Genomic DNA, 25,441 nt, shown 5'->3' with positions numbered 1-25,441 from the left:
TTTAGTATTATAGGTTTTAATTCCACTTGCCAATAGTTATTTTTTACGGGTTGTATTTATTAAATAATCATAATTAAGTTTTAGCCCCAGAGTATCATTTTTGTGTTACAATGAGAGAATTTGTATCGGCTTATACAATTTTAGAAAGCACTAGATGGAAATACATTGATGATATACAAGATCTGAAAAAGACTTCAAATTATTTCTAAATTGGACAAGTGTATTTAGTGGATAAATGGAACGTTATAGACTGTGTAGTTGTTTAACTTTTTCTATAGAACAACTTTGGAGAAAGGGAAAAAAGCCATAAACCTAAAGAGAATCTGATGGCGCTAAAGTGTTGCTAAGCCAACCGTAAAAGATAAGTCAAACTTCAGTAATAAGTTGTGTAAGATAAGTAATTCTATAGAAAAGCTATGAAATACTTCGACATATGTGCTGTAGTTGTTTCAGGGTTCCTGAAGCTGCTTATGCATAAAGTCAGCTGTGGAAGTGGCTAGTGAGCTAAAAACAAGGATTCCTGCAGCTTGACTGTTGCGGGGAGATTTTTTTTTTCTGTGAAAACAGTTGTAAAGTGGAACATCTGAAAAATATGTTCCATGCAAAATGGATCTTCACACACATTTATTTTGACATTCAGGTTTGATTTGAGAGAGAGAGAGATGATTTTGAAATAGCCATTCACAGATGGCTTGTGCGGGTTTTATTTTTTTATATGCTTCTCTGTTTTTGGTTTGGGGTGGATTTTTTTGCATATGTTTGCAGACTTGTCAATTCCCCTCTTCCCCCAGATCACATGTTTACTTTTTTATGACTTGAATTTTTGTCCTTTTTTTCCAGAAGCTCTTGTTTAGAAAATCTAAAGAAAAAGGAAAAGGGGAAAAAAATAAAAGAAAACCACCCCAAAACAACAACAAAACACCCCAAACCAACCAAACAAAAAAAACCCCTCAACACCCCCCACTCCACCCCTAACTGCAGTCGCCACCCTAAGGTGTAGCTTCCTATGATACAAGTTTTCTTGGCAGGGAATGAGAATGTATGGATTTTGCGAATGTTGATAATACAGTGGAAAATTTTTCAGGAAGCACCAGATTCTCCCATCTTTACGCCTTCAGCAGCAAGTGGATATGTGGGGTGGGGAGGGCTGTGTGCTCTCGGTGGGGGGAGTGCAGCTGGCAAAGCCTGGTGCACGTACAGCTACACGGGTGAAATGCAGGCGTTGCATATCTGGCCACCTTTCCACAGGGCTGGACTCGACCCCTGTAGGCTTTACTAGCGGGAGTATCCTTTCCAGTTGGGAGTCAGGAGTGAATTGTTAGAGCTTGTCTGTTTTCTTTTGAAGGTATTGAATGGAAGCTGTTGCCGGTAAATTGTGATTGTGAAACGTGGCAGAGAAGCAGGTCCATCTGTATGTGAGGAATAAAAACTCTGTGGGGGGCTGGTAATCTCTTCTTTGTGAAATGGCGGTGCAGAATATCCCTGGGTTCTAGCTATCGTTACGAAATGAATATTTAATGTATTCAGTTATTTTTCTTTAAGGAAACCAGATGTTGAGCTTGCACCGAATGCCATCAGTGATACATCTCTTGTTTGTTTTGTTTTTAATCCCAGAAGAAGTTAGCTGTATACAACAAGATGCAGGAGTCTCTGGAAGTGACCCTTCCCAGCAAGCAAGAGGAGGATGAGAAAGACCAGCCTGCTGAGATGGAGTACCTTAACTCTCGCTGCGTCCTTTTCACTTACTTCCAGGGAGACATTGGTTCGGTAGTGGATGAACACTTCTCAAGAGCTTTGAGCCAAGCCAGTAGCTTCAATCCAGAAACTGCCCTTACCAAGAGCAAGGCAGGGCTAAGTCCTCTGTGGAGAGGTAAGAGGAGCAGTAACTCGCCTTCTGTGGTGTGGCTTACTCTGTCCGTGTCACGGTAACGCACATTGCATTGCAGCTGAAATTTTCCTCCTCTGTGGAGGTGGAAAAATCCCCCTCAAATTTGAAAGAACCGAGGAGCTTCTTGGGGTTGAGCGAGCTGAAGTGTTAAAGGGGGAGAAAGGTCCCAAAGGCATGGAAGAAGCAGGCGTCTCCCTCTCTTGCCATAGCCCGCGGCCCTGCCAAGGTCTGGAAGGAACGGGGCAGAGCTCACATGGCTTCGCAAACGCCTGCTGCAAGGTTGGAGGCTTATTTTTAAGCTCCAAGTGTGAAACTTGGCCTGTGAGGCAAGAGCAAAGCTGTTTGGGATGCTGGCCTTGGACGTGAGGAGACCCATGCAGCCTTCTCGAGTGACTCTGCCAGGTGATTAAGATTCATCTAAGGCTGCTTTCCAGGTGGGGAGGAGCCAGCACAGGCTGGAAGAGGCTGGGGTGCAAGCCCTGGTCCACGTGGCTGCAGCCGCATGGCGTGGCGCGTTGCAGCCCGCCCATGGGCAGAGCTCACGGGGGAGAAGCGGCTGGTTACTGGCTTCCCACGTGTGAAATGGGGATGGTGTTACTCTGCTTCCGAGCAGAGAGTAGAAACGTGGTAGGTACTGCGAGGCATTTGCGTACTGCCGTAACGCTTGTGTCTTCTTACACATCTAACCAACGTAATGAAGAGCAGATCTTGGCAGACGTGCTAGGCAGACCTTACAGATAAAATTTCAGAATCGGTGACGAGAAAGCCTGCTGGTAGGATGCTATTTCCATTTTGTTGAATGTGGCAGTCCGGGTCATTCTTCAGATCCACAGCTGCATTGTTTCTTTGTGTGGACTGGCAAAGGGACAGAAACTAAGTGTCATGAGCAGTGACATTGCATCGGGTTGAGTGAGAGGGATACCGCGGGGATCCTTGTAGGGTCGGATCCTTGGGGGGTGGGGTGGGGGGTGGGGGTGGTGTCATAGTCAGCGATGCTGCGGTGAGAGTGTGTTGATGAAAGCCACAGATAAGAGACAGGCAGGATTTTTGGAAACTACTGTGAAGCGAAAAATAGCACAGAAGGACTTGCTTTCCAGAAGGATGATGACAAATCCGAGGAAGTTTAAGCAAAGGTCAGCACAAGTGGCTAGGGAGCTAGAGGAATTTATGGCTTGAGCCGGGACCATTAATGTTAATAGGAAATTTTCCGTTGACTCGACTGAGAGCAGGATTGAACCTATGCTTACTAAAAAGGAGACTGGGGCATTTATAAACGGTCCAGACAGGCTATAAATGTTTCAGAGATGGGATCAAGGCGGTCCCCAGAGACCTCATGCCTACAGCGAGCGCTCCTCACCGAGCCCAGAGACGTACCGTGGGTGGGGTGGGGTGTCTCCTCTTTGGCCTCCGACATTCCCTGCCGCTTGTCCCCTGGCTCCCCACAGGATTGCACAGCCCTCCCCAGGGGCTCTGCTGGGGACACGGTGGCCTGGCGTAAGGGTTGTTCAGCCATGCTGCCTCCTGACCCGCCGTGGCCCGTACCCTCGGCAGGGAACGGAGGTCTGCATGTCCCGAACATCTTCTGGGAATAAAGTAAGGGGATATGCCCTCTGCCGTCACTGCACCTGCTGAAGCAGTGTGAAAACCCTTGGGGAGGCTGCTGGGCAGGGCCGCTTGGTTCTGCACTGTGGATGCTGAGAAAGCTGAAGGTGTTTGCTTCTCCAGAGAGGAGAAGCTGACGAGAGTTTTATCAGGCCCAAACGAGTTTCTGAAACGTGCCTGCTTGGAAAAAGTGGGGAAGGGACGATGCTAACACCTTGGTCTTCTGGTTCATGTACAGTTGTCAAAGATGCTCGGTTACAGCAAATGGATATGAATTTATATCCCATTACCTAAAGAAGTTAAAATAGCATGAGCTTGAAGATCTTTTGTAAATAACCTTCATGGGCAGTTGGAATTTATGTCAATAAATTACTCAAAGATAAATTAAAAAAAATAAAAAAAAGTTGTTGTGTTTGCAGTAGCTGTTTTGCAAGATACAGATTTAAACGGAAAGTGTGTGGGCAGGACTGGCTACTCAGCTCACTGTTATTTCTCCTTTACCTGAAAGGAGGGGTTAGTAATGGTTTGGGCTTTTTTTGTTGTTGTTGTAGGGGTTTTTAGTGTGCTGATGGAAGAGCAAACTGTAATTTCATCATTAAGGTGATATTGTGGGGTTTTTTTGTTTTGAAGGGGGATTTTGTTTACAGAAAATAATAGAAATACAGAAAATAGAACCTGTTGTCCTGAGAAGAGCAAGTTTTTGTCTTTTCTGTGTTGAAATAAAATTAACTTTGAAACTGACTTTTTATAAAATACAGCTCCCTGCAACGTGTTGCAGTAACACGGACTTTGAATATTGAATTGTAGGTGTAGCTACTCGAAATCTTTACCTGAAATCTCTTGCAAGGGCTAATGAAACTAATGATATCTTGAAACTGATGTTACCTTAACAGTATTTTTATCAGCATGTGTTTCCTAGCTGAAAGTGTTGGGGCTTTTTCTTTCCTAGATTTTGCGATTTTTCTTTCTTTTTTTTTTTTTTTTTTTTTTTCCTTTTCTTTTTCCTTCTGCCTTAACTGAGAGGTAATGTTGCACTACAGAAAATTCCATACATTGTCTTCTTTACAGCATGCGGGCTTTGGCATGGTTTCAGTGCGTGTTGGCCAGCCACCATGAACATTCGCATTAGTCACCACTTCGTGGTATTTGAGATGCTGCCATTTCCCTGCCTCCCTGCACTTAGAATAGGAAATCGTGGTAACTGTAGTGTCTTTCTTGGCAGACAATTTTTGTTAAATTCCTCCTTCCCCCCTCCTGAAAGCTGGTGGAAGCTACTCAGGTTTTTTTATTGGGTTTTTTTTTTTACTTAAGCACAGTGCTGAAATGGCTGTTTCTCCGTTGCCGTCTCCCACGGAGGCCAGGTGTCTGACATGATGCCGTCTGTAAAGATAATTGGTTGTGCTTGCTGTTTGAAAGGTGGGAAGGAAAGGAGACCCTTCAAACACCGTGGAAATATGTGGTGGTCGAGGGCTGTGGTTCAACATGGGGATGGTTCTTGTTGGGATTGCTGCACACTTGGTAGCATCCTCTGTGAGCATTCAGGGTGGATGAACTTTTCTTGCATGTTCACATAACTTGGATAGACCCTGTCCCTCCAGTGACATGACTTGACCTTGACCGGTGAGGCTGGCCTCTGCAGTTACTCCGGTGTCTCATTGGCAGTTTCTGGCGGTGGTAATGGCTTTGGGGAATGTGCACAGGTTTGAAAAACAGAGGTGACCAAACAACATGCTCTCTGTGGCCTAGACCTTCTGCATGATGGGCAAAGCCAAGCTGTTCTGCAGTCTGGGACGAATTCATATTGGCACATCCAGTGGTTTGAAGTGCTCTCTCCTTGTATAAAAGTTGTCCCGCAGATGCTTTGTGGTTTTCTGTGCTTTTTCGAAGTGACATGGTTTGGATTTAGGGCTTTGCCATGCAGATAACAGCCGGATAGGTTCCAAAGACTCCCGATTACAGAGGTTCATTTTCCAGAATACTGGCAGTGCACTGTCAAGCTGTGCTCCTCTGTTAAGCAACGAAGAAAACAACAGGCTGCACACGAAGAAGGTTGGTTTTGCTTTTTTTTGCCAGCCCCGCTGCCAACACTGTAAGACATGTGCGCTCTCCATCTTGGCCTAATCCTTTTGAACAAGGAACAATACTAATTTTGGAGGGGTGCTCAGGCTTCTGTAATATGCTTGAAGCTCTGTCCAGTCTTCTAGCATGAATTGCAATAGAAATATGTTGCTAAAAAAGCGCAGCCTTTTGATGAAGATAGCCGTATTGGAGTACAGTTTGCTAGACAAGCTTGCAGCCTCTGAAGCAGTTCTCTATGTTTCTCCGTAGTGTGTTTGTGAAGTTTATTTCCAATATCAGAATTTAATCAGGCTCAATAAACTGCCTAAACCAAAGCTAATTGAGGCAAGGAAAAATTTCCGTGATTTTAATGGATTTTAAAACAGATACATGAGTGTGCTTGTGATGCAGTCAGAAAATTCTTTTACAGTTCTTGTTTCCAAAATATTTTTGTGTAAACAAAGTTCAGAGGCAGGACCGTTTGAAGAATCAGTTCATTCTCAATGGTGTCTTCACCCAAGTCTTATTCCAGCTGCTTATTCAACAAAGTAAAACAAAAGGTCATTTAGAAAAAAATAAAAATGGTAAATGTTATATGAGGAAGAGAGGATTCCTTGCCTCATCAAATATTAAACTTCCCTGGCTTTATTTCTCTGTAGGCTATTATTATGACTGTTCTTTAATCAGAGGTGAAGTCCTGTATTTTTGTGTTTCCATCTTTGACAAAAAAAAAACAACCCTTTTTGAGCTGAGACATACTGCATGAAGCAGTACTTTCAAACATGAGCTGGCAAGAGGATTGGGAGAATGGAGGTGCTAGTACTTCCCTACACATCAAGAACACTTAACTGCTCCTTCAAAAGAGGAATTTTTAGAATGTGATTTTGTAATGTAGAGGTAGAATCCATTATAATGTAAGTTGAGCCCTAGCTGTAAGGAGCAGCGAGTCTTTTACTTGGACAAAAACCTCTTTCAGTTATGTAGAAATTTCTGCTTGTCTGATCCTCCTGGGTACAGGGCAACATGATATATTTTATAAGTGATTAACATAAGATGCATTAGATACGACCTTTATCCCATCAAAGCATGCAGTTGGTTTGAGAAGATCTGGTATTCTTCCTTTAGCAAAATGTCTCCTGTTCTGCATTGTGATCTGCTTCTCTGTCCTCAGAAGCATTGACAGCCACAACAGCTGCCTTCCCAAATGGTGCGGTCTGCTCTGGTCAGGAGTTAGCTTCTCCTCATGATTCCTGTACCAAGGTCCTGAGAGACCTGTGACGACTCAGCCTGAAGAAGTCTTCTTGGGGAGGATCTTACCAATATGTGTAAATACCTGATGGGAGGGAATGAAGATGTGGGAGCCAGGCTCTCCTCAGCAATGCTTGCTGACAGGAGAGGCAACAGGCATGAATTAGAAGAGAGGAAATTCTGCCCGAACACAAGAAAACGCTTTTCTTTCTTTTAATCTAAATTGTTGAGGGTTGCTAAACGCTGGAACAGGTTGCCCAGAGAGGTTGTGGGGATTGGATCTCAGCCAAAATCTACTGGTCCTGGACAACCTGCTCCAGCTGATCCCGCTTGAGCACAAGGGTTGGACTAGATGATCTCAAGAGGTTCCCTCCTACCTCAGCTGCTCTGTCAGTCTGTAATTGCTGAGGAAGCTTGAGTTCAGTGTTACAAATTTCAGAGAGTAGAAAACCATTATGGTTTTTTTGTCATTACATTTGTTGTTCAGCTTCAGTCATACTTCGTTTCTCTCCTCTCTACAGAAAGCTCAACAATTTCAAGCCAAAGGAGCAGTTTCCCAGCTTCATTTTGGACCAGCTCTTACCAGCCTCCCCCTCCACCATGCTTAAGTGGAGTACACCCCGATTTCCCCGTTACTGCACCAGGCACCTTCCCAACACCAGATCCCAGCAGCTGGCCAGGACACGGCCTTCATCAGACTGCCCCACCTCCTCCCCCTGCTGCATCTGAATCCTGGCATTATCCTTTAGCATCTCAGGTGAGCCCTTCGTATGCACACATGCATGACGTGTACATGCATCGCCATCACCCTCATCCACACATGCACCATCACCATCCCAGCTCACACCGTGACCCCCGGTATGGGTCCCTGCTGATGCCTTCAGTCCGCGCAGCCAGGATTCCTGCTCCCCAGTGTGACGTGACAAAGACGGATCCCGCTGCTGTCACCAGCGCTACCTCAGCATGGGCTGGAGCCTTTCATGGAACGGTGGACATTGTACCAAGTTTTGGGTTTGACACAGGTAAGGTGGTTCGATTTTGTCTGTGACTTGTTTTAGCAGGAAGGATTTGAGCAAAGAAGTGGACTCCCCACAGCTGAAGCAGGGCTTGTTCTCAGAGCCTTCTACAAATACATTTCCAGGTGGGAATCTCTCCTAAAATTGCTGTCAGGGCAGATGAGCTGTGAAACATCCAGCTCTCGCTGCCTTTTGCTGAGAGACCTTTGTCTGCCTTGGTTCCATTCAAGCCAAATGAGTTGTGACATGATAGATTTTTTTTGGTTTAAATCTTGTGGGAAATGGCTAATTAAACTTCCATGTGGAAGCTTCCAGCTTGTCCAGCTAGTTCATGTGTGCATTCACCAAAATACAGCTCCAATGAGGACTGAACTAATAACTTGTCAGTGCACGAGGATCGCATCCTACTCATCTAAATTGGAACAGATCGGCATTTCCTTCCTGTGCAGTATCCAGGTGTCACAGAGAGAGCAGAGATGCCGGTTGAGCTGTGCTCACCATCAAACCAAACTTCTTTCTGTAGGGTATAGGCAAAGGGCTGTGAATTAGATCCATTTTGCTGCAGGGTCTGTAGGCGTAGGACAGCTTCCACGAACTACATCTGCATCTGCGAGCTTTGCCTGGCAGGCTCCCATCTCAGTGTTAGGAGCAGTCAAGCAGCCCTCGCTGCTCGTAGTTGCTTGCAATCAGGTGATGATGGGTGACAAACAGTTTCCAGCGCATCTGTCCTGGAGCTCATATGCACTATTGAGTCTGCTTGGTATTTATCTCGCCAGCAGCGATCCTTGCAGATTAGTACTTCTGAAACACGTTATGTTATTTATTAAGGAAATACTAGGTTTGCATCTCTGTTCCCTTTTCTTTAAAGTATCTGTCTCTCTTCTTGATAGCTCTAGCTAACTGATTCAATGTGCGAGAAGCACTTCCTTGCTTTGATTAGTGTGCAGGGGAACAAAGAATTGGTAAAGAAAAAAACATGCTATTTCTTAAATATGAAATACTATGAACCTAATGCAAATCTCTCTCTTCCCTTGATAGCAGCTGGGAACCAATAATCTCTTCTAAATACCGTGCCACTTGCTGCCTCAAGAAATTAAGAGAAAGCATGATAGGAGTCTTAGCACTGGACAGTTTTGTATCTATTAATAACATTTCCAGCCATGCCAGTGATACAAGAGGAATTGCATTTTATGCTTTTGGGTATAAAATGACAATCTGACAAGACTGGGATCTCAAGTTTTGCCCTTCTGACAGATTCCATAATGAGCTGCCTTCTCTGAAGGGTGAGCGAAGTGTCGCTGCCCCTGGTAGAGGTGACGAGCCCCCTGGTGTGGCAGTAGCCCCAGCAGTCCAGCTCCGGAGCTCTGCTATTTGACTTACCTTTGGGGACGGAGCCGAGAGCTGTGTAAGGGGTGCTAGTCAGGAGAAACTTCTACCCGGCTTAGGTATAACTTCAGCCTAGACCATGAGCTGTTTCAGTACTGAGCAAGTTGGGTTTGCTTATTGCAATTTTGTTGGTAGTAGTACATCTAATAAACCAGGTGCTTTTTTCCTGTAACACCGCAGTACCTCAGAAAGGACTATGGGTCCTAGCGCTGCCGTAGAGGACTAATACAGCCTTTGCTTGGTGCTGCCTGCTCCTTGTGACGATCCCTGTGGAAGGGGACAGTTGGATGCTAATTTTGTCAGGATCCTGCTTTGGCAGCGCTCAAAAATGGCTGGCAGGTATTGCAGTTTGTATACTCGGCAGGGGAGGCAGTGGAAAAGGCTTGAACTGTTAATTTCTGGCCCGTGCCTGATGTGTGGGTTTTAGTCCTTGAGTTCCAGTGGTGGAATGGAAAGAGGGGGCAGAAGCAGAGGACCTCGGCAGACCGATGTCTCACTTGTTTGCGGCTATTCAAAACGGCCATGCACTGAAACGCAACAGCAAAAACTTATCAGGCAGCCCCAGTTTGGCACATAAAGCTTTGGAAGCAAGGGAGCAAGCAACGGAACACAGCAGGTAGTGGTGGCCTGTGACATTACAATTATTTGCTTTCTTACCCTGCACGCTCATCTCTCCCGTGCTTTCCAAGCAGAGGCTTGCTGGGAAGGGCAGGCAGGCTCTGAGCTCCCTTTGCAGGATTGCCCACAGCTTGTACATTTGAGACAAATGCTTTGGTGACAGGCATTCCAAGCGTGATCAGGGTGAAAAGAGGGAGCTTAATTGCCCCAGTGTTTTGCATGCACATCAAATGGTATCATCCCAGGGAAGGTGTGTTGTGCTGGTGGGGAGAGGAGGGAGCTGCTGAAGCACCGCACTGAGTTGCATCCAGCCCTCACCGGCACAGATGAAGCTTTTCTTGCTGCACATCCACTCCAGGGGAGGATTATACTGGATAAGTCTTCACATCACACGGAATTTCATTACATTAATGTGAGGCAGCAATCTCAACAGAGAGGCTAAAAACTGAAGGGCCTGGAGAAGTGTACTGGCTTTCTGCAGCACAGAAGTCATTTCTGCAGAGTAGGATAAAGCCATAGTGGCAAGAAGAGACTTTGATTCTGGAAGTCTTTGCTCATATGTCCCTGGAGAATAAGACGTCAACCTGTGGAGCTGTCAATATATCAGATTCCATGAGCTTCAGATGATTTGTGTAAAAAAAAAAAACAAAAACCAACAAAAAACCCAAAAAAAACAAGCTCATTTGGTGTATATACCTAGATGCTGCTTTTCAGAGCCCTTCCGATATGAAAATGATTCCCCCCCTGCTTACTATGGGTCACATTTCTTGTGCTGCTGTCGCATGCGATTATAGAAACATTTGCAAAATTCCTCACGCTGTCTTATATGGAATGATAGTGTTGGGATCAGGGTAGGCTGGCTGTAATTTTACCCTCTTCCAGCTACATTGTTGCATCTCTGCCATACTAAGCCAAATATTCGATCTCATGAATGGATGGTGCTGAATCACTTCAAAGATGAAGAGGGGGTTCCCCTGGCATGCATGGTATAATTTGGGAATTTATGTTTGAGAACAGATTGTGTGGGACATCATCATATCACCATTCATAGAGCTAAGTATTGATCTGTCTTGCACATCTGTTTGAACTTACATGGTCCTGCTTTAGGGGATGAAGAGGGATTTAGCTACCTGATTCCCATTAAATGTGGCTCAATCCTCATGTAGTGTGTTGCAAATTAACCCTTTTAGAAGCTTCTTTATTGGTACAGGTGGGATTAAGGAAAATGCTGGTCTGCATCAAAATCTATTAAAACCTGTGATGTTTGTGGCTGCTGTTATGCAAGTGTCTTTCCAAAGCTGAAGTGCCCAAGCTCTGATGCTCAGTCTAAAAGTATGTTTTATATCAGGTATTGATACAAACACATCGATAGAAGTGCAGCATGTTTGTGCTTTAGGCCACGATTCCCTGCCCCGCTGATGTCAAGCAAAGCAAGGTCAGCCTCCAACAGCGCTGGCTGCAGTTCACAGCCCTTGTACAGGGAGAATGGCTGCAGCTGTAATCCCACGGCGCTGGGGCTGAACCCTCGTGTTTACATTAAGGGTATGCAGGCTGAGTTGAGCACTTAAGACCACGGGCAAGGGGAGGCGAATTGCTCTCTTGCAGCAGAGCTGATGGTTCCAGCCATCAGTGTTACCCTCAGGAGCAGGGCAGGAGGCTGCCCTGCATACCGGGCACTTCAGGTGGTCAGTCAGATCCAGCTGTGCTGGCAGCTGCCAGGCCTTTGGGCAGCCCCGTGGGGAGGAGAGCAGAGCAATTTACTGTGCTGCTGCAGAGCCCCGGAGGATATCCTGTCCTGCTGTTGGACAGATGTGCTGGAGGAGGCTTCCTGTAGCCCCAGCACGCTGAAAGCAGAGCAGGATTTTGGCATATCTGGAGGCTGTAAGTCTGCCTTAAAATTGAGGTGTACACCCTTTATCATGCAAAGTTATGCACGTTGATGTGCATAACTTTAATTTTTGGTGAATTAATTGACATCCGCTAGTCCTGGCCAAGTATGGAAAGTCCGCTTTTGGAATTGCCTGTATGTCAGTGTGTCACGTTCAATACGGAATTGGGCTGGTCAGTCTGCTGCCTGCTGTAGAGTTACCGCTGTTCACACGCACCACAAGCTTGTCACAGCTCTTAACATTTGTTTAGATGTTCCCACAGACCATGGGTTCTGCTTGCATGGCACTTAGCTGTAACGTTGGTATCCCAGCGGCAGGGAGCTGTGCTGGGGTGGCAATACTGACTCATGCAGGGTGTCCGTGCGAAAAGGAAAATGTTCTCGCAGCAGGCTGCAAGTGGAAGCTCTCCGTTAGTGGCAGGGTTGCACTTGGATGATGTATGAGGACTGCAGACAGCCTTGCCATGAAGGAGATGGGAATATAATGAGGAAAAGGCATGAGCAGTGTTCCACATTCAGTTCTGTAACTAAGGCAACTTTGGTTTTTTGGATTGTTTTCTCTGGCTGTTCGTAAGAGTTATTGGCTATACCTTAAACCTTTGTACAGTTACTTCTTTTTGTTGCAAAGACACCTAACTAGGAAGGTGCGTGTTCAGCTGGTTATTCCCCTTCTACCAGTTGCTGCTATCAGGGGGACACCCTCGTAAAGAGGGGCGGTGTGCGTGTGGTTTTTTAAAGCTGCTAGGAGCCATGTAACCTGTTTTCTTCTCAGGGGCTTCCATTGCCTCTGGTGGCCTTTAGTGCTCCACTGGTGAACTTAAATGACTTCCTTACACTCTGAAAGGTTTCTGCTGCCTGACTCTCTCTTGTTGTCATCGTTGTTGTCATCTTTATTTAAAAAAAGTTGTAAACAGCAGGGGAAGAATAACACAAAATTGTCATCACTAACTTTGAGGGAGCTTTGAAGGAAACTAACAGCAGTTTATGCTGACTCTGCCTGGGAACGATGCTGCCAGGAAAACAAGTAATTCTTAAGCAGGAAGAAGACGTCTTCAGTGACCAGAGAGCCCCTGAACATGTTTTTGTAGGCATGTTTTAGTTGAGGGATATCCCAGTTTTTCCAGTCTAAAGAAGTAGGTGCAAGTGCATGTGGAATGGAGCAGAAAGCCACTGAACAGGTTCTGGCATGCTCTGCCTGTGTGCTTTCCTTGTCTGTGTCACTGCTGGACCCACAACCGTTTGGATGCTGCTTAGGAATCCTCACATGGATAGAGCCATGCGCTGTCATCTTTTGTATGACTGTTAAATGCTTTGAAGCTCAACTCTGAAATTATGTTGATCATCATTAACTATTTAGCTGTTTATACTCTTATAACACAGAGGTAGTGGTCAGATGTGAACTGTCATGGCTATTAGGCTTTCTAAAAACATACGGGTCTTCCTTTGCGTTTCACTATATGATCAGATACGGAAACGAGAAATCCATGCTTAGCACATGGGTCCGTCACTTTTCACAGGTTAAAGATCAAATCAACGCGGAGCTCCAATGGTTACAACATCACTGAAGTCTAGAGTTGCACCTACTTACGTTAGTGGTGAGATTGCCCCTAAATTCCTGGCAGATCAGGTAGTTGATGCATTGGTCTTGGTACTCTATGTAGCAGGGCACTACACAGTATGACACAGAGTGGAGCGTTGCTGTCTATATAGCAATGTGATTTATAGTGGGAAGTGCACCTTCATCTCACGAAATGTGATTTACTTGGCTCAAAACATCAAGGGGCAGGTTTTAAACTGATGAGTCCAAAGTGCTTTACTGCCTCTGAAAATATGTGCCTGCACCTCTCTCCTTTTTACTTTTCCTATAAATGAGCAAGAATGTATCTTCTTTGGGAAGTTTCATCCGCGCCTCCCCCTCAATTGTCTGGATTTTAGGTATACGCCCTGCTGGGTGTAAATCTAGCGAAGATTGAATCCCTCTGGGGCAGAGAAATCCCAGATTACAACACAGGTTCCAAGTCAATAATGCTAAAGCCACAACATAGCACCACATTTATTAGATAGTCCTCACTTTTTATAAAGGAAAATGTTAGAGGAACTCATAACAAATGCAAGCTGAAAATCATTAATTTTTCCCATGTGGAAGCACTAGCCGTTCTTGGCTAAAAATCTGACACTCTGTAGGTGAAATTATTTGGGTTTTTTACATGCTGCAGGAATATTTTCCCTCTCTCTTCTGTAAAGTGAAATGCCACAGAAACTGCGAGATCCTGAAGTGTCACAGGCCTTTTCTAAAAGAGGTAGGGTCTTTGGCTGACCCCTTGTCAGGAAAAATTATTCTCTTGCATACTGGATCATCTCTGCAGACCTGCAGGATTTTACCACATTATGCCATGCTCCAAATGAGGTCGAACCAAGGAAGTGCACCCAGGATTTTATCAGTGTTCCTGAACTGCTTGAGCCAGTGTAAAACTTAAGTATGGTTTAAGCTTATCCCACATATACGCAACAATAGGGAACAATAGCAATGTCACTAACAAGTCCACTAGGCTGGTAAGTTGTGAGGGGTTTTTGTTTGGTTTTTTGTATGTTTGGTTGGTTGGTTGGTTTTTTTAGATCAAAATGTGTTTATTCTTACTTCAGTTGCTTGGGGAGGGGGAGGAAAAAGCTGTATCAAATTTTAATTTTGTTTTGTTTTCTGAAATGTAGGTCTACAGCATCAGGACAAGAGCAAGGAAACTTCTTGGTTCTGAAGTTCAGATAAATTAAGACCAGCTAGAGCTGGAGTCAGAGCAGCTGGGCGGGCGATAGAACAGTCGTTGACTCCTCCTGCATGGGGCAAAGGACACACATGAAGATGAAGAGCCAACCACTCTGGTTCTGCTATTGAGCCTTTTGTTTGTAAGGCCGTTTATAGGTCCCACAGTGTTGGAAAAAAACCAAAAACCTAACTTTTCTTTCTCTCCTCATCTGAGCCTGCTGCAGCTGGGCAACCTAACTCCTTTCTGCTCCTTTAACAGTGTTTTGTTTTGTTCAGCTTGATATTTTTATGAACAGTCTCAATTGTCAGGAAAAAGACTCTCCCTTGACTACAGTGCGCCTCCTTTCAGGAATACAGTATTTTGTAGCTCTTTGTGCATCTATTTTTGTAGAAATACAGAAAGTTTGGGTAAGGATTGATGGGCTATTTTAGGATGACATATTTTTTTAAAAAAAATGTAAAATTGTTAAGTTCTGTTTAAAGAACTTGCTCTCAGAGAAGCACTGGCAAAAAAAATGTATAAAATGCTATTTTTAGATGTCTGTGATGTGTTTTGTGCATTTTGGGTTTTTTGTTTGTTACCTCAAATGTCTATCTTTCCTTTCTTTTTAAAGAGCTAAACCTTCCTTGTTTCCACATTACTCGATTTTGATGTTTTTGTCCTTTTGTTCTAGCTTAAGCAGTATAATTCGCACCTAAAGTGTCAGCCAAATATTTTTCCTGGTGTTAGATTGTAGTAAGAGTGTTTTTATTTTCTTGCTTCTAAAGGTGGCTTCGGGCTATGCTGCTTGTCAGAATCTTGCAAACACCTTTAGCATGGAGCAAAGCTTGGGGTTACAGGAACTGCATTTCCAACCCATCCATCCTTTCAAAATGGACCAAATACTCTCATGGATTTAAATAAAACATGATTTTGGGCCTCATCTGGCGTACATTGAAGCTGTTGAACACAGTTCCCCTATGGGTTATCTTTCAGGCCCTCATAGTGGTCATAAATATCAGTATAATCTTATTTTAACTCACGGGGCAGGATTTTCACCTAAGCCATTTCAAGGGTGGTAAATTAGAACACTGATATTCAGGAAAGAAATGTCAGTTTTATAAAAAGATGTGTGACTTGTGGAAACAAAATGTTTTCAACTGGCCTGATCTGTCTGCTGAGCATCTCATGGAAAGCGCTGAAATTTTCAACTCCTCTTGACTTCAAACTCTTTTTATCTGACCTAAGATTTGCTATGGGCCTTACGAGACCGCAGCTGCAGCTTTTGAGTTTTGTAAGAAGTTGCACGTGCTCTGCGTGCACAGATTCAGGCTTGGCTGCTGTCTGGATAAGCATCTGAACTTGGAAACGACGTGGCCACATCTAGCCACAGCGCTCTGCAAGGTGCTTGGGGAGCCCCATTTCTGGCCTGGCCCTTGGATCTGATTTGCATGATAAGGACGTTAGCTGAAGCCAAGGTGAGCCCGGTCCTGTGCTGATAAAAGGGCTGCAAGGTTGCCCTTGACAGCCCCAGCCCTGCGACGGGCTGGAGCTGGGTCAGCCTCTGTGTCCAGCCCTTAGCGATGCCAGCCGGTGTCACCATGTGTCTGCTCAGGTGGGACTGAGCGCAGGATCAGGGCCGGGGGTGCCAGATCCTTGCTATTGCTTAGAAATGTTGCCTTTCTGCTCCGTGCACCCAGGGTCCCTCTGTAGTATTTCCTAAGGCCCTTATAACCTGTTGTATTTCAGTCACCGCTGTTTTCAGACACCCCCGTCTGAAAGACGAACCAGGTAAATGCAAACCAAGACATAAACACATGGCTGAGATAAGAAACAGTTTAATTTTCAGGCAACGAGCGTTGTAAATGTAGGTTTGTCAGGTGGAGACCACATGGGTCCGCGTGTGAAAGGGGAGGAGGAGTGCTGGGATGTGCATGCTGCTCCGAGATCCAGGCCTCCCTCCCTGCGCTGCTGCTTCTTTCCAGGCTTTTTGAACTTGATCCTATGAGGTGTTGAGCGTTCTCCCTTGACACGTGAGAAGGCTTGACACGCTGGCACTGGAGGCATTAGGATTATGTCACCATTTGGCAAGACCCTTGAGTGTGTACCTTGCTGATCTGAAGTTTGAGACAGCGTGTAAGTGCCGAGTGGACTATGCTTAAATATTACTTTGAAATAGTAGGGTTGTAGTTTCTGTGTTGGGATGCTGAATTAAATGTAGGGGTTTTTTTTCCCCTCATCTTTATAGTCCATCGGCATTTCTTTCTCTTAATAAATTTTACTCTCATGACAGTTCTACATGTTATTGCCGCTTTGGTGGAGCGAGCTCCTCAATTTGTCAACGAATTCGTATTGCAGTGGGAAAAGTGTACGGGAGGGAATGTAGTAACGGCTACCATGGTTCGCTTTCTTATCAGGACAGTATAGCTCAGGAGATATCTCAAAAGAAAGAGGTCTGACTTGGACATTCTGACAGCGTTAGAAATACTGGGAGGAAAAAAAATACAAGGTTATTTTATATATATATATATATATATTTTAACTTTTTTCTGGCCTTGGCAAAGCTGGAAGGCTAAGCGGCAGTGTATTCTCTTTGAACTTCAGAGCTGGGGAGTTTGGGGGTGGGGTGGGGGAGCAAAAGAAAATGCAGCATTTATTTTTGGGGTGTAGTGTGTTTGATGCCCTGAAATAGTATAAAGTCTAGCAAAAACAGTCAGCTCATTGCCTTCCTCTTTGCAAGTTCAGATGATGAGAGACCTCCTGCCGTTCCCTATAGATGTCAAAGCAGAATGGGACAGGGAAAAACAGGCCCACAGTTTGCACTGGAATCCCTTTCTGGATTGTTTTATGGAGTTGATGGGTGGTGGGGAGGATTATGTGGTGAAACTAGTGCCTCTTCCACCTCTAGGACTACTATCACGTGCCCATTTTCTTTCCACTGCTGAAGCTGTGAGTGTGCCGAAGGAACTTCTGTCGCTCTGCAGGCTCTGGGAGACAAGTGGCAATAAAAACCTGCTATCATCTGTATCTGTATCCATCCACGCACTGGTCAATTGACTTTGGAAGTCAAATAAATTCATTTTTTTTCCTCAGGCACTAACCGTCCCCCGCACTAACAATTAAATTGAAAGTAAAAGTGCCAGTGCATAGTGTTACCCCTACTTCTGTGTTCTGCAATTTCAAGGATGGGAAAGACAAATTCCTTCCTTGTGGCAAACTTTAAAGTTAAATTCAGCAGATTTACTTCTCTCTCTCTCTCTCTTTCTCTCATACACGCACACTTACACACGCACAAACGTGCTTATGAGAAGCAGATGCTGTGATGGTTTTATTCTTGAAAGAGGAGGGGAGCGCTTGCTCGCAGCGTTGCAGTTACGGAGAATGGATGGCAGTGAGAAAGAAACGGAGATGTTAAGACTGCTCATGTTTCTGCAAATAGGAAAAAAAAAAGGCCATTAAAATCAGGTCGCAGACAAGTTATGCATCTTAACACATTACTAAAGGAGTTGTTTCATTCTTTTTATGTGTGATGAGGTCTGATGCTGTCCCAAGAACGTGGATGATTCATCTTGCGAGGACTTATGAAACATGATGTACTCTGTCACTGTTTCTGGGAGAACATAGGGGAAATCATTGTTTTATTTCAAGAAAATCTACATACTAAACTCCTTAAAGTTGTCCAGGCTTTTATTTTATTCCTATTAACGTTGAGAAATCTGCTGTTATTTTTTGTTTGTTCCTTTTAAGACTGGGAAGGTTCAAGCTGCTCACCAGTTTTTGAAAAGCATATACCAGTTTGTTTCAACTGGACGTTTCCATCCCCAAAAGATGATGGAACAGTGCAGCTACTGACCGCCCAGCAGGTTTGAGTTCTGGAGAGCTGAAGGAGCTATACTTGGCTGCAGTAAAATTGCACTTTGTTCCGATTCCTCCCCTCAGCAGACACACAAAATCAGTTATCAGTTTATCTGATACCTTTTTCCTAGTGTGAAGATATTCAGTGAGTGGCAGTTTTCTCTCTGTTGTCTACTTCTGCCTCAGGACTCACTTTCGAGAATGAATCTCTGGTCACAGCTTTCAGAGAAAGCAGAGGTTGCGGGGGGAGGCGGGGGGGGGGGGAAATGTGTCACGTTTCCCTCCCCCTGCACTAGGATTGCCTTGCCTGTACCCAGTCTTTCTACTTCCAGGCAGTCTTTCTCCTCCCAGAATTCCTTATGTGTGCGTATATATCTATATAGATATACATATATATACACACACTCACGTGTAGCTATACCTGTTTCCCTCCATGCCACCCTCAAGCTTCAAATGCACATCTTTTGGAAATGAAAGACATCACTAAATCTCATCTGAGACTGAGAAAATGTAGGCATTTTATTGTGTTCTCTGTTAACTCAGGAGTGAATGGAATTTTCCTATACTTGTAAAAAACCAAACCCAAATAACAGTAACAAAAACTCAGAAAAAAAAACCCCTTTTCTGACATGCCTGATTTGTTGTATCTGTAAAGGTGACCGTGGAGTCAGCAGAATTATATAGAGGTGCAATATATTGCCTTTTAGCAGACAAGCATATCTTTTTGAATATGGTTCTTTTAAATAACTTCAGGTACAAGCTTTTTCTCTGTATCAATGGACCAGCAACATATATTTCTTATAAACAATTTAGAAATATATATATTTTTAAAATCGACTTCTTGGCTTTAGCATATCAACCTTTGAGCTTTTAAAGGGTATTTGGATGATAAATATTGATTGTGTGCGGATCTTTTAAAAAAAAAAAAAGTTGATGCATGTTGTTTGGAACTGAAATCTCACGTAAAGCAGGAATGTATGCAGAACTAAATACTTCTTTTACGTATTAGCCCTATGGGCAGGATCTGATAGCTGTGATGCAGGAAGATGTCCCTTTAAAGACTAATGGACTCTTGGCTGAGCAAGGTCAAAATGCAGTCCTTGTGACAGGAGAGCAGGAGCAGGTGTCTTGCAGGGGTTGAGGGGTTGAGCTGGTAGAGCTGTGATCCTCTCCAGCGTTGTATGTAGGCGTTTGGGCAGCCACTGCTCAACATACTAAAATCAGACTGTATTGGCAGGTTTCTACACTTGTGGGGTGAACCGTTTGCTAAGGGGAATTAGAATGTCCTTGGAAACCTGTGTTTTAGCTGCCCTTGGTCTGCACAGTGCCCAGTAACTCTTTCCCTGTTCTTGCTCGGCAGTCTCCATGACACCATGGTGGCACCTATGAAAGCGGAGCTGGGGATCCATGTGAAGTGCAGAATGTTCTTAGCTCCCAATAAAGATACTTGAGGAATGGGGGTGATTAAAACATCACAGTTAACTCATGCATCTGCTCAAAGGCTCAAGCCTTCAAGATGGATCAGCTGTGCATCATTGACGGTGGCCATTTGCATACAGGAGCCCAAATACTGCTTCCTCCCCGGACCCCCCCCGGTGTCTTTGGAAATCTTTGATGGCATTGAGGTTGTTGGGACCAGCCTCAAATGCCTGAGTTGCAGTCCGGTGTTGGCTGGCACAGCATGGGGGCCTGGGATCTGGTCCCACATTGGTGGACATCAGCTGGAATCGGCATTGATTCCAGTGAGCTTGGGCTCAGGTAGCTAGTACCTATAGGCAACCGATATTTATAGCAGTTGAGGTTTACAGTAATTAGTAAAATATCTGCAGAACTACGCTGCACTTTCCCTGCTAGCTGTTTGTAGCTGTTGTTTAAAACCATCAGTCAAATCAGGGTCCCTCTCCTCTTCCCACCTGTTTTCCAACCCCGCTTCCCTCAAAACTCCATTGAACTTTTTTTGCCCCTCTCATCAAAACTGGTGGTGGGGCTGTGTATAAAGAAAAATGTCACTGTTTTAATTACTGAATAAATAATTTAATGTGAATTTTATTGTTATATTTTTTATGTAGCATTTTCGGTTTGGTCTGTATTTCTCAACAATTACCTAATGCTTTCTTTTCTTCTTATGCAACTGAAGAACTCATAAATCTCTTTGTAAATTACAGCATCCTGAGTTTCTTTTCCTTTTTTTTTTTTTCCCCCATGAGATTGAGTTTTTAGAGCCAAGGGTTTGTCTTCTCTTGTAAAACAAGTGTTATAAACTCTTTCTCTACTAAAATTGGATGGAGTGAAAGTCTAGCATCAAAGGAGTTTCAGGCAGGGTTCTCATGATGGCACTAGGTTTCCATTTCAGTTACTGTCAATTGTTTCTGCTACAATTGTCGTCGTTTTTGTTTTTTTTTTTTAATACCCCTTAAATAATTTTTTAAGCTGCATCAACACTAGAGGCTATTTTACACTCAGACCTAGTAGAATCACAACATGATACTTCTTAGCGTAAGACCCTTTTACGTTTTACTATTTTCTGGCAGTTTGGACAGTCATCAAGTAGAGACTTTCCATGCAAGGTATTTATCTCAAATCTACTTTTTTTTGGCAAAGCTCCGTGATTCCCTCTAAGGAGGTAACTTTGCCCTTGCTGAAATTATTTTAAAACTGTTTAATTAAGAAATGTTTGCATGTCTATGTTCTGGCTCAAGGGCTGAAGGTTTGGTGTTTTGGTAACAGATTCATCATTAACTGTTCCAACAGAGGGGAAAAAAAAAAAGCCCTCCAACTTTGGCCAAGCACTCAGCTGTTGAAAAATTGCCACTTGCACGCAATCAGCAGGGAGCTGTTAAGAGTTTAGTTGCAAAATCCTCTGAAGATCCTGACCATATGGGATGTGCTGTTTCAGAGCATCAGGAGATGAGCAGGATTTTCCCCATACGTCCTGCTCCAGACGCGGTTTCTAGGACTAGGCAGCAAGCAGGGTGCTTTTTCTGTGTGCAAAATCACCGTGTCCTTCCTTCTTAGGCCATGAGGAAGAGATGGAGAGAGCTGCCAGCCAGAAACTCGGGGAGAGGAAGGCCAGGAAAGGAGGAGACTAGGTTCAAAATCTTCCTATAGGAGAGTGGGGTTAGGAGCTACCAGGAGAGACATGGTCTCCATGGGCAGTGGGGATGAAGATGGGATACAGACCACTGAAAAATAAGGAAATAATGCCTAATGATGGCTTGGCTAATACATGAAAGAGGTAGAGTGGGATGTGACAGCCATCAAAAAATACCAGAATAATGTGAGGACTTAGAAATTTGGTATAGACTAAAATGTAGAGGAAAACGTGGGATAAATATTGCAGGAAATTTCTTTCTCTGAAGTGAGCTGTGTACACTGTGATTTAGTCTGTGAGAAAAGATGTGGGAGCCCTGTTGCTTTAAGACAATCACAATTGTCCTCAGCAAAGCCAACGTACTTTAGGAAGCAAGAGTGCATTAAGCTGGGGGATGAGCTAGCTGAAGTGCTTTTTCTTCACCCCATAACTTCTGCTCTCACAAGAGTAGGGCTCCAGCTGCCTTGCCCCACACCTGAGGTTCTAGGTGCTATCGGGAGTTATTTCTACACACTCTCATCGCATCAAGAAACGACAGCAGGGGAAGCGATGTTCAAGAGCAAGCATTATTTTGGGACTGTTAATGTAAATCGGCATCACTCAGTTGGCTTTAGTGACCTTAACACCCATGGAGAATCTCATCGGTTACATCCAGATAAACCTCGTTTCGAGTGTTATCAGCTGGAAACCAGGTCGCAGGCTGGTACCTGGGGGAGGTGCTTCCCTCAGAGCCAGGATCCAGCCGAGTGACCTCAGCGGTGCTCAGCCCACCTGGCATAGGGGAAACACCACGGAAAATGCGAGAAGCAGGGATGGCATCCTCTGTGCTGGTGGAGGAGGTGAGCGTGGCCAGGTGCCAGCTGCTGGGGCTGGCTGGCCCTGGTGGGATAGGGGTGCTGTCAGCCCTCCATGGAGATTCCAGGTGCAGTGGGGCTGGCCATCCCAGCAGGACCTCGGACTCCGAGGGGTTATGCTGCCTGCGTGACGTGGGAGGCCGGGTGGGGACCAAGACATCTGGTGAGAATTCCTCACGGCTGAGCTGTGCATTGGGCTGGGATGCCGATTAATTTAGCTGATTTCTTTTTTGGGGTTGTTGGGAGGAGGAGGGGGGGCTGGATGCCACAGCCTTCCAGTAATTGTCTCTCCTTCAGAATATCACTTTTGCTTTCTTTGAAGACAAGTACTTAACACAACCAAACCAAACAACAAACCAGTACCAGGAACTGCACCGATGTCTTTTCCTTGACAGTAACTGTACATCTGCAATGGTTTATCACTGTGGGAAAATGAGTGGGTAATAAAGTTTTGATGTTGGCCATTGCATGTACAGAGGTATCAGAGGCTTTGAAAATGATTTGTTATGTGAATGCCCATAGTAGTACTGAGGTTCAAAGGGAGGTGGTTTGTTTTTCGTGCCCATTTAGTTACGGATAACACCAGCTCTAATTTCCTCCTCCCACCAGCAAGCAGAGAGTCCTACATTGGAAGCCAAATATAGCAACAAAGCTTTCTAGCTCTGGCCAAAACCAAAAAAATCTGTTCCCTTTTAAGAATAACACTCTCTTCTGATGGAGATGGATAAAGAGAAAATTCAACTTTAAGGAAGCCAGTTTCTCAGTGGGAAACTCCCTAGTCTCTCTCAAATGTTCAGCGTAAAAGGTATGAGCCTACTTTTTGGCATCTGCGTAGAAGCCAGGGGGGAGAATTCTGCAGAGTCCCATCAGTAAAGCACTTTTGGGGTGGCAGTCTGGATAAATCTTCCCTACTTGCTGGTGTGTTTTTTCTGCTCTGCTTTGTCTGTCTCTTGAGCAACACAGCCAATGCTGAATGGGAACTCTGTGAGTTGCACAACTACCCCTGCTTTTTCTTCACCCTTTTCTTTCTGGTTTGCTTTTGTGAAGTTAATTACTTCACTCTGAGGGACAGACCCCAGCTCCACCTGAGGAGTAAGATCAACGAGACAACACGAAGCAGCAGCATCACCCCGTGCTCCCTGCCTCCTTGGCTTTCTCATGAGGGTAGCGTGTGGGAAACCATTCCTGTGCTCTTTCCCATGGCCAGACTTTCCAGTTGTGCGGTGCCCACAAAGGATGACCAGGGGCAGTGGGGCTGCCCAGTTCCCTGCCTGGCTGGATGGGCTGGAAGAGAAAGGATGTCAATGCCAAATATTAATGGTGAAAATGCTTCCTCGGGTGATCACTTGACTTTTTTTGAATGAGAGTTAATGCCTGTTGAGGATGAGCATGTACGTAGGTGTCACTACCTGTTTTTAAGCTAGAATGTGCTTTTAGAAGGAGGTGCGGGAACATCACCCCACCCACCCCCCTTTCTGATCTTCAGCAGTTTCTTTAACTTCTCTGCACCATCTGAGGAAGGCTATTCAGCCTTTCCTTCGAAGGATTTATTCCCATTCCATCCCACCCCCACCACCCACCCATAAGCAACTGGCATCTGTGACATGTGAGCAAAAAAATCCCTTTCTCTAATGCACCAGCTGTCCTTGTTTTAGAAGTGTTGCCTCGTTCATTTTCAGACTCTTTGGCCGAAGGCCTTTGCTGTAAGGTGAATACTTTGGTATTATGGAGTTAGTTCTTCCTCCTTTGGAAATTTGAGGGGTTTTTTTTGTTGACTTCAGTAGAAGTAGCCTTGGACCCCGATGCATTTTAAAACTGATGCAGGGAAGTGTCACACAGTGAATATATTTGCACTGGATCTGTTCTGCCAGACATGTTGCTGATGGAGTTTTAAATAAACACAGAGATGTTTGGAAATATTTTGTGTATGTAAATATGTAAAATATGCAAAACAAAGCTAACAGCTGTGGCGTGTACTTGTTGCTCACGTGAGGAGGCTTTGTGTAATGTGTTTTTCCATCATCCTCTCTTTTTTTAAGCATCCGTGTCTGTTCCAAGATAATCACTTCTCTGTGATTCCCACTGGAAAAAGAGGGAGGAGGCTGGATGGGCCTGTGTGATGCCCTAAAGTCTGCTTGAACTTCTGTGAAGAAGCTCCTACTGAATGGCAAGACCTGCTTTCCACAGAGCACAGAAGCACGTGCCCTGAGGGCAGGACACAGCAATCGCTTTTCGTTAGAGGTGGGATGGTGCCTGGGTCCAGTTGAACTTGGCCTTTCAAGAACGGTAGCGCAAGGCACAACACGTAGCACACAGGGTTCGTGGCCATCCGCTGGTGCTTCGTAACTAGCCTGACAAAAGCATTAGTCACCAGCGTATGAGTCTTAATTTCCTGAACTGAATCTGTTGCTTAGGAAAGGGCAACAGTTTTGTAGCCTCAAGTCCTTTATTTAGCCAGGGAGAGCTGAAGCCTACATACACGTGTAATCTTACTGGAGGCTTTGGGAGCATTGCAGTAAGAAGAGAAAGTCCCCCAAACTCAGTCCGTAGCACTACTAGACTCTTCACGTTACGTTTTTTAAAAAATGAACAGTGCTGCTTTTTAGGCAACCTTTCAGAGAGAGCAATGTCTTCTATGCACATAAGTCTCCACACCAGTTCTGAATTCTACAGGATATGTTGTGTGACTTGGCCACCTGTTGTTTTTAACAGTTTTTTTCCACCCTTATCCTTGGTCTTGTTTTCCAGTTCTCCTGCTTTAAGGGCAGTTTTCCAAACTCCTGGCTTTCTGGCACTGTGGATGTCCAGTGACATGGCACAAGCGACTCTGTGTCACACATAGCATCTGTGTGCATGGTGAGTTTGACCTGTCCATAAGCCATGACGCCTGGACATGTGGATGGATGTCAGAAGGTGCCACACAAATGCAAGCTCCATTTGTTTGTTTGGTGGTTTCAGTCACAGCAAATGGAAATGCTTGGCAGGAACAACAGCCCCGGGTGAAGGGCAAAGTGGAAGTGCAGCATTGTTCAGCAGGATCCCAGGAGATGTTCTGGCTCCCTCAGAAAAAGCCCCATTTACTTTGGCAAAGGAAATAGATTAAGTGTGTCCTACAGAGATTTGCTGCTGCTTACTCTCCTTGCTCCCAGTTAGTCTAGCTGGACTTTTTACCTTGCTGTCAATGACATGCAAATAA

General features: G+C 44.7%; 1 protein-coding gene across 2 annotated transcripts in view; it reads left to right on the top strand.

Annotated features, from left to right (window-relative positions):
- VGLL3 (vestigial like family member 3) overlaps window positions 1-20,419 on the top strand; it is a 28,411-nt gene extending 7,992 nt beyond the window's left edge. The window contains exons 2-4 of one of the 2 annotated variants that reach the window (XM_055703172.1): window positions 1,618-1,870; window positions 7,318-7,818; window positions 14,414-20,419. In XM_055703172.1, coding sequence (XP_055559147.1) covers window positions 1,618-1,870; window positions 7,318-7,818; window positions 14,414-14,457 — 798 coding nt within the window. In that variant the 3' untranslated portion in view covers window positions 14,458-20,419. Of the gene's footprint in view, window positions 1-1,614; window positions 1,871-7,317; window positions 7,819-14,413 lie in introns of both variants that reach the window. The other variant, XM_055703171.1, reaches the window with a different exon arrangement.
- The last annotated feature ends 5,022 nt before the right edge of the window (window positions 20,420-25,441 follow it).

Source organism: Falco cherrug, chromosome 2 (genome assembly GCF_023634085.1).
Source record: "Falco cherrug isolate bFalChe1 chromosome 2, bFalChe1.pri, whole genome shotgun sequence".
Taxonomy (NCBI): domain Eukaryota; kingdom Metazoa; phylum Chordata; class Aves; order Falconiformes; family Falconidae; genus Falco; species Falco cherrug.
The sequence above is the reverse complement of the archived record's forward strand: the minus strand, read 5'-3'. Positions and strand labels throughout refer to the sequence as shown.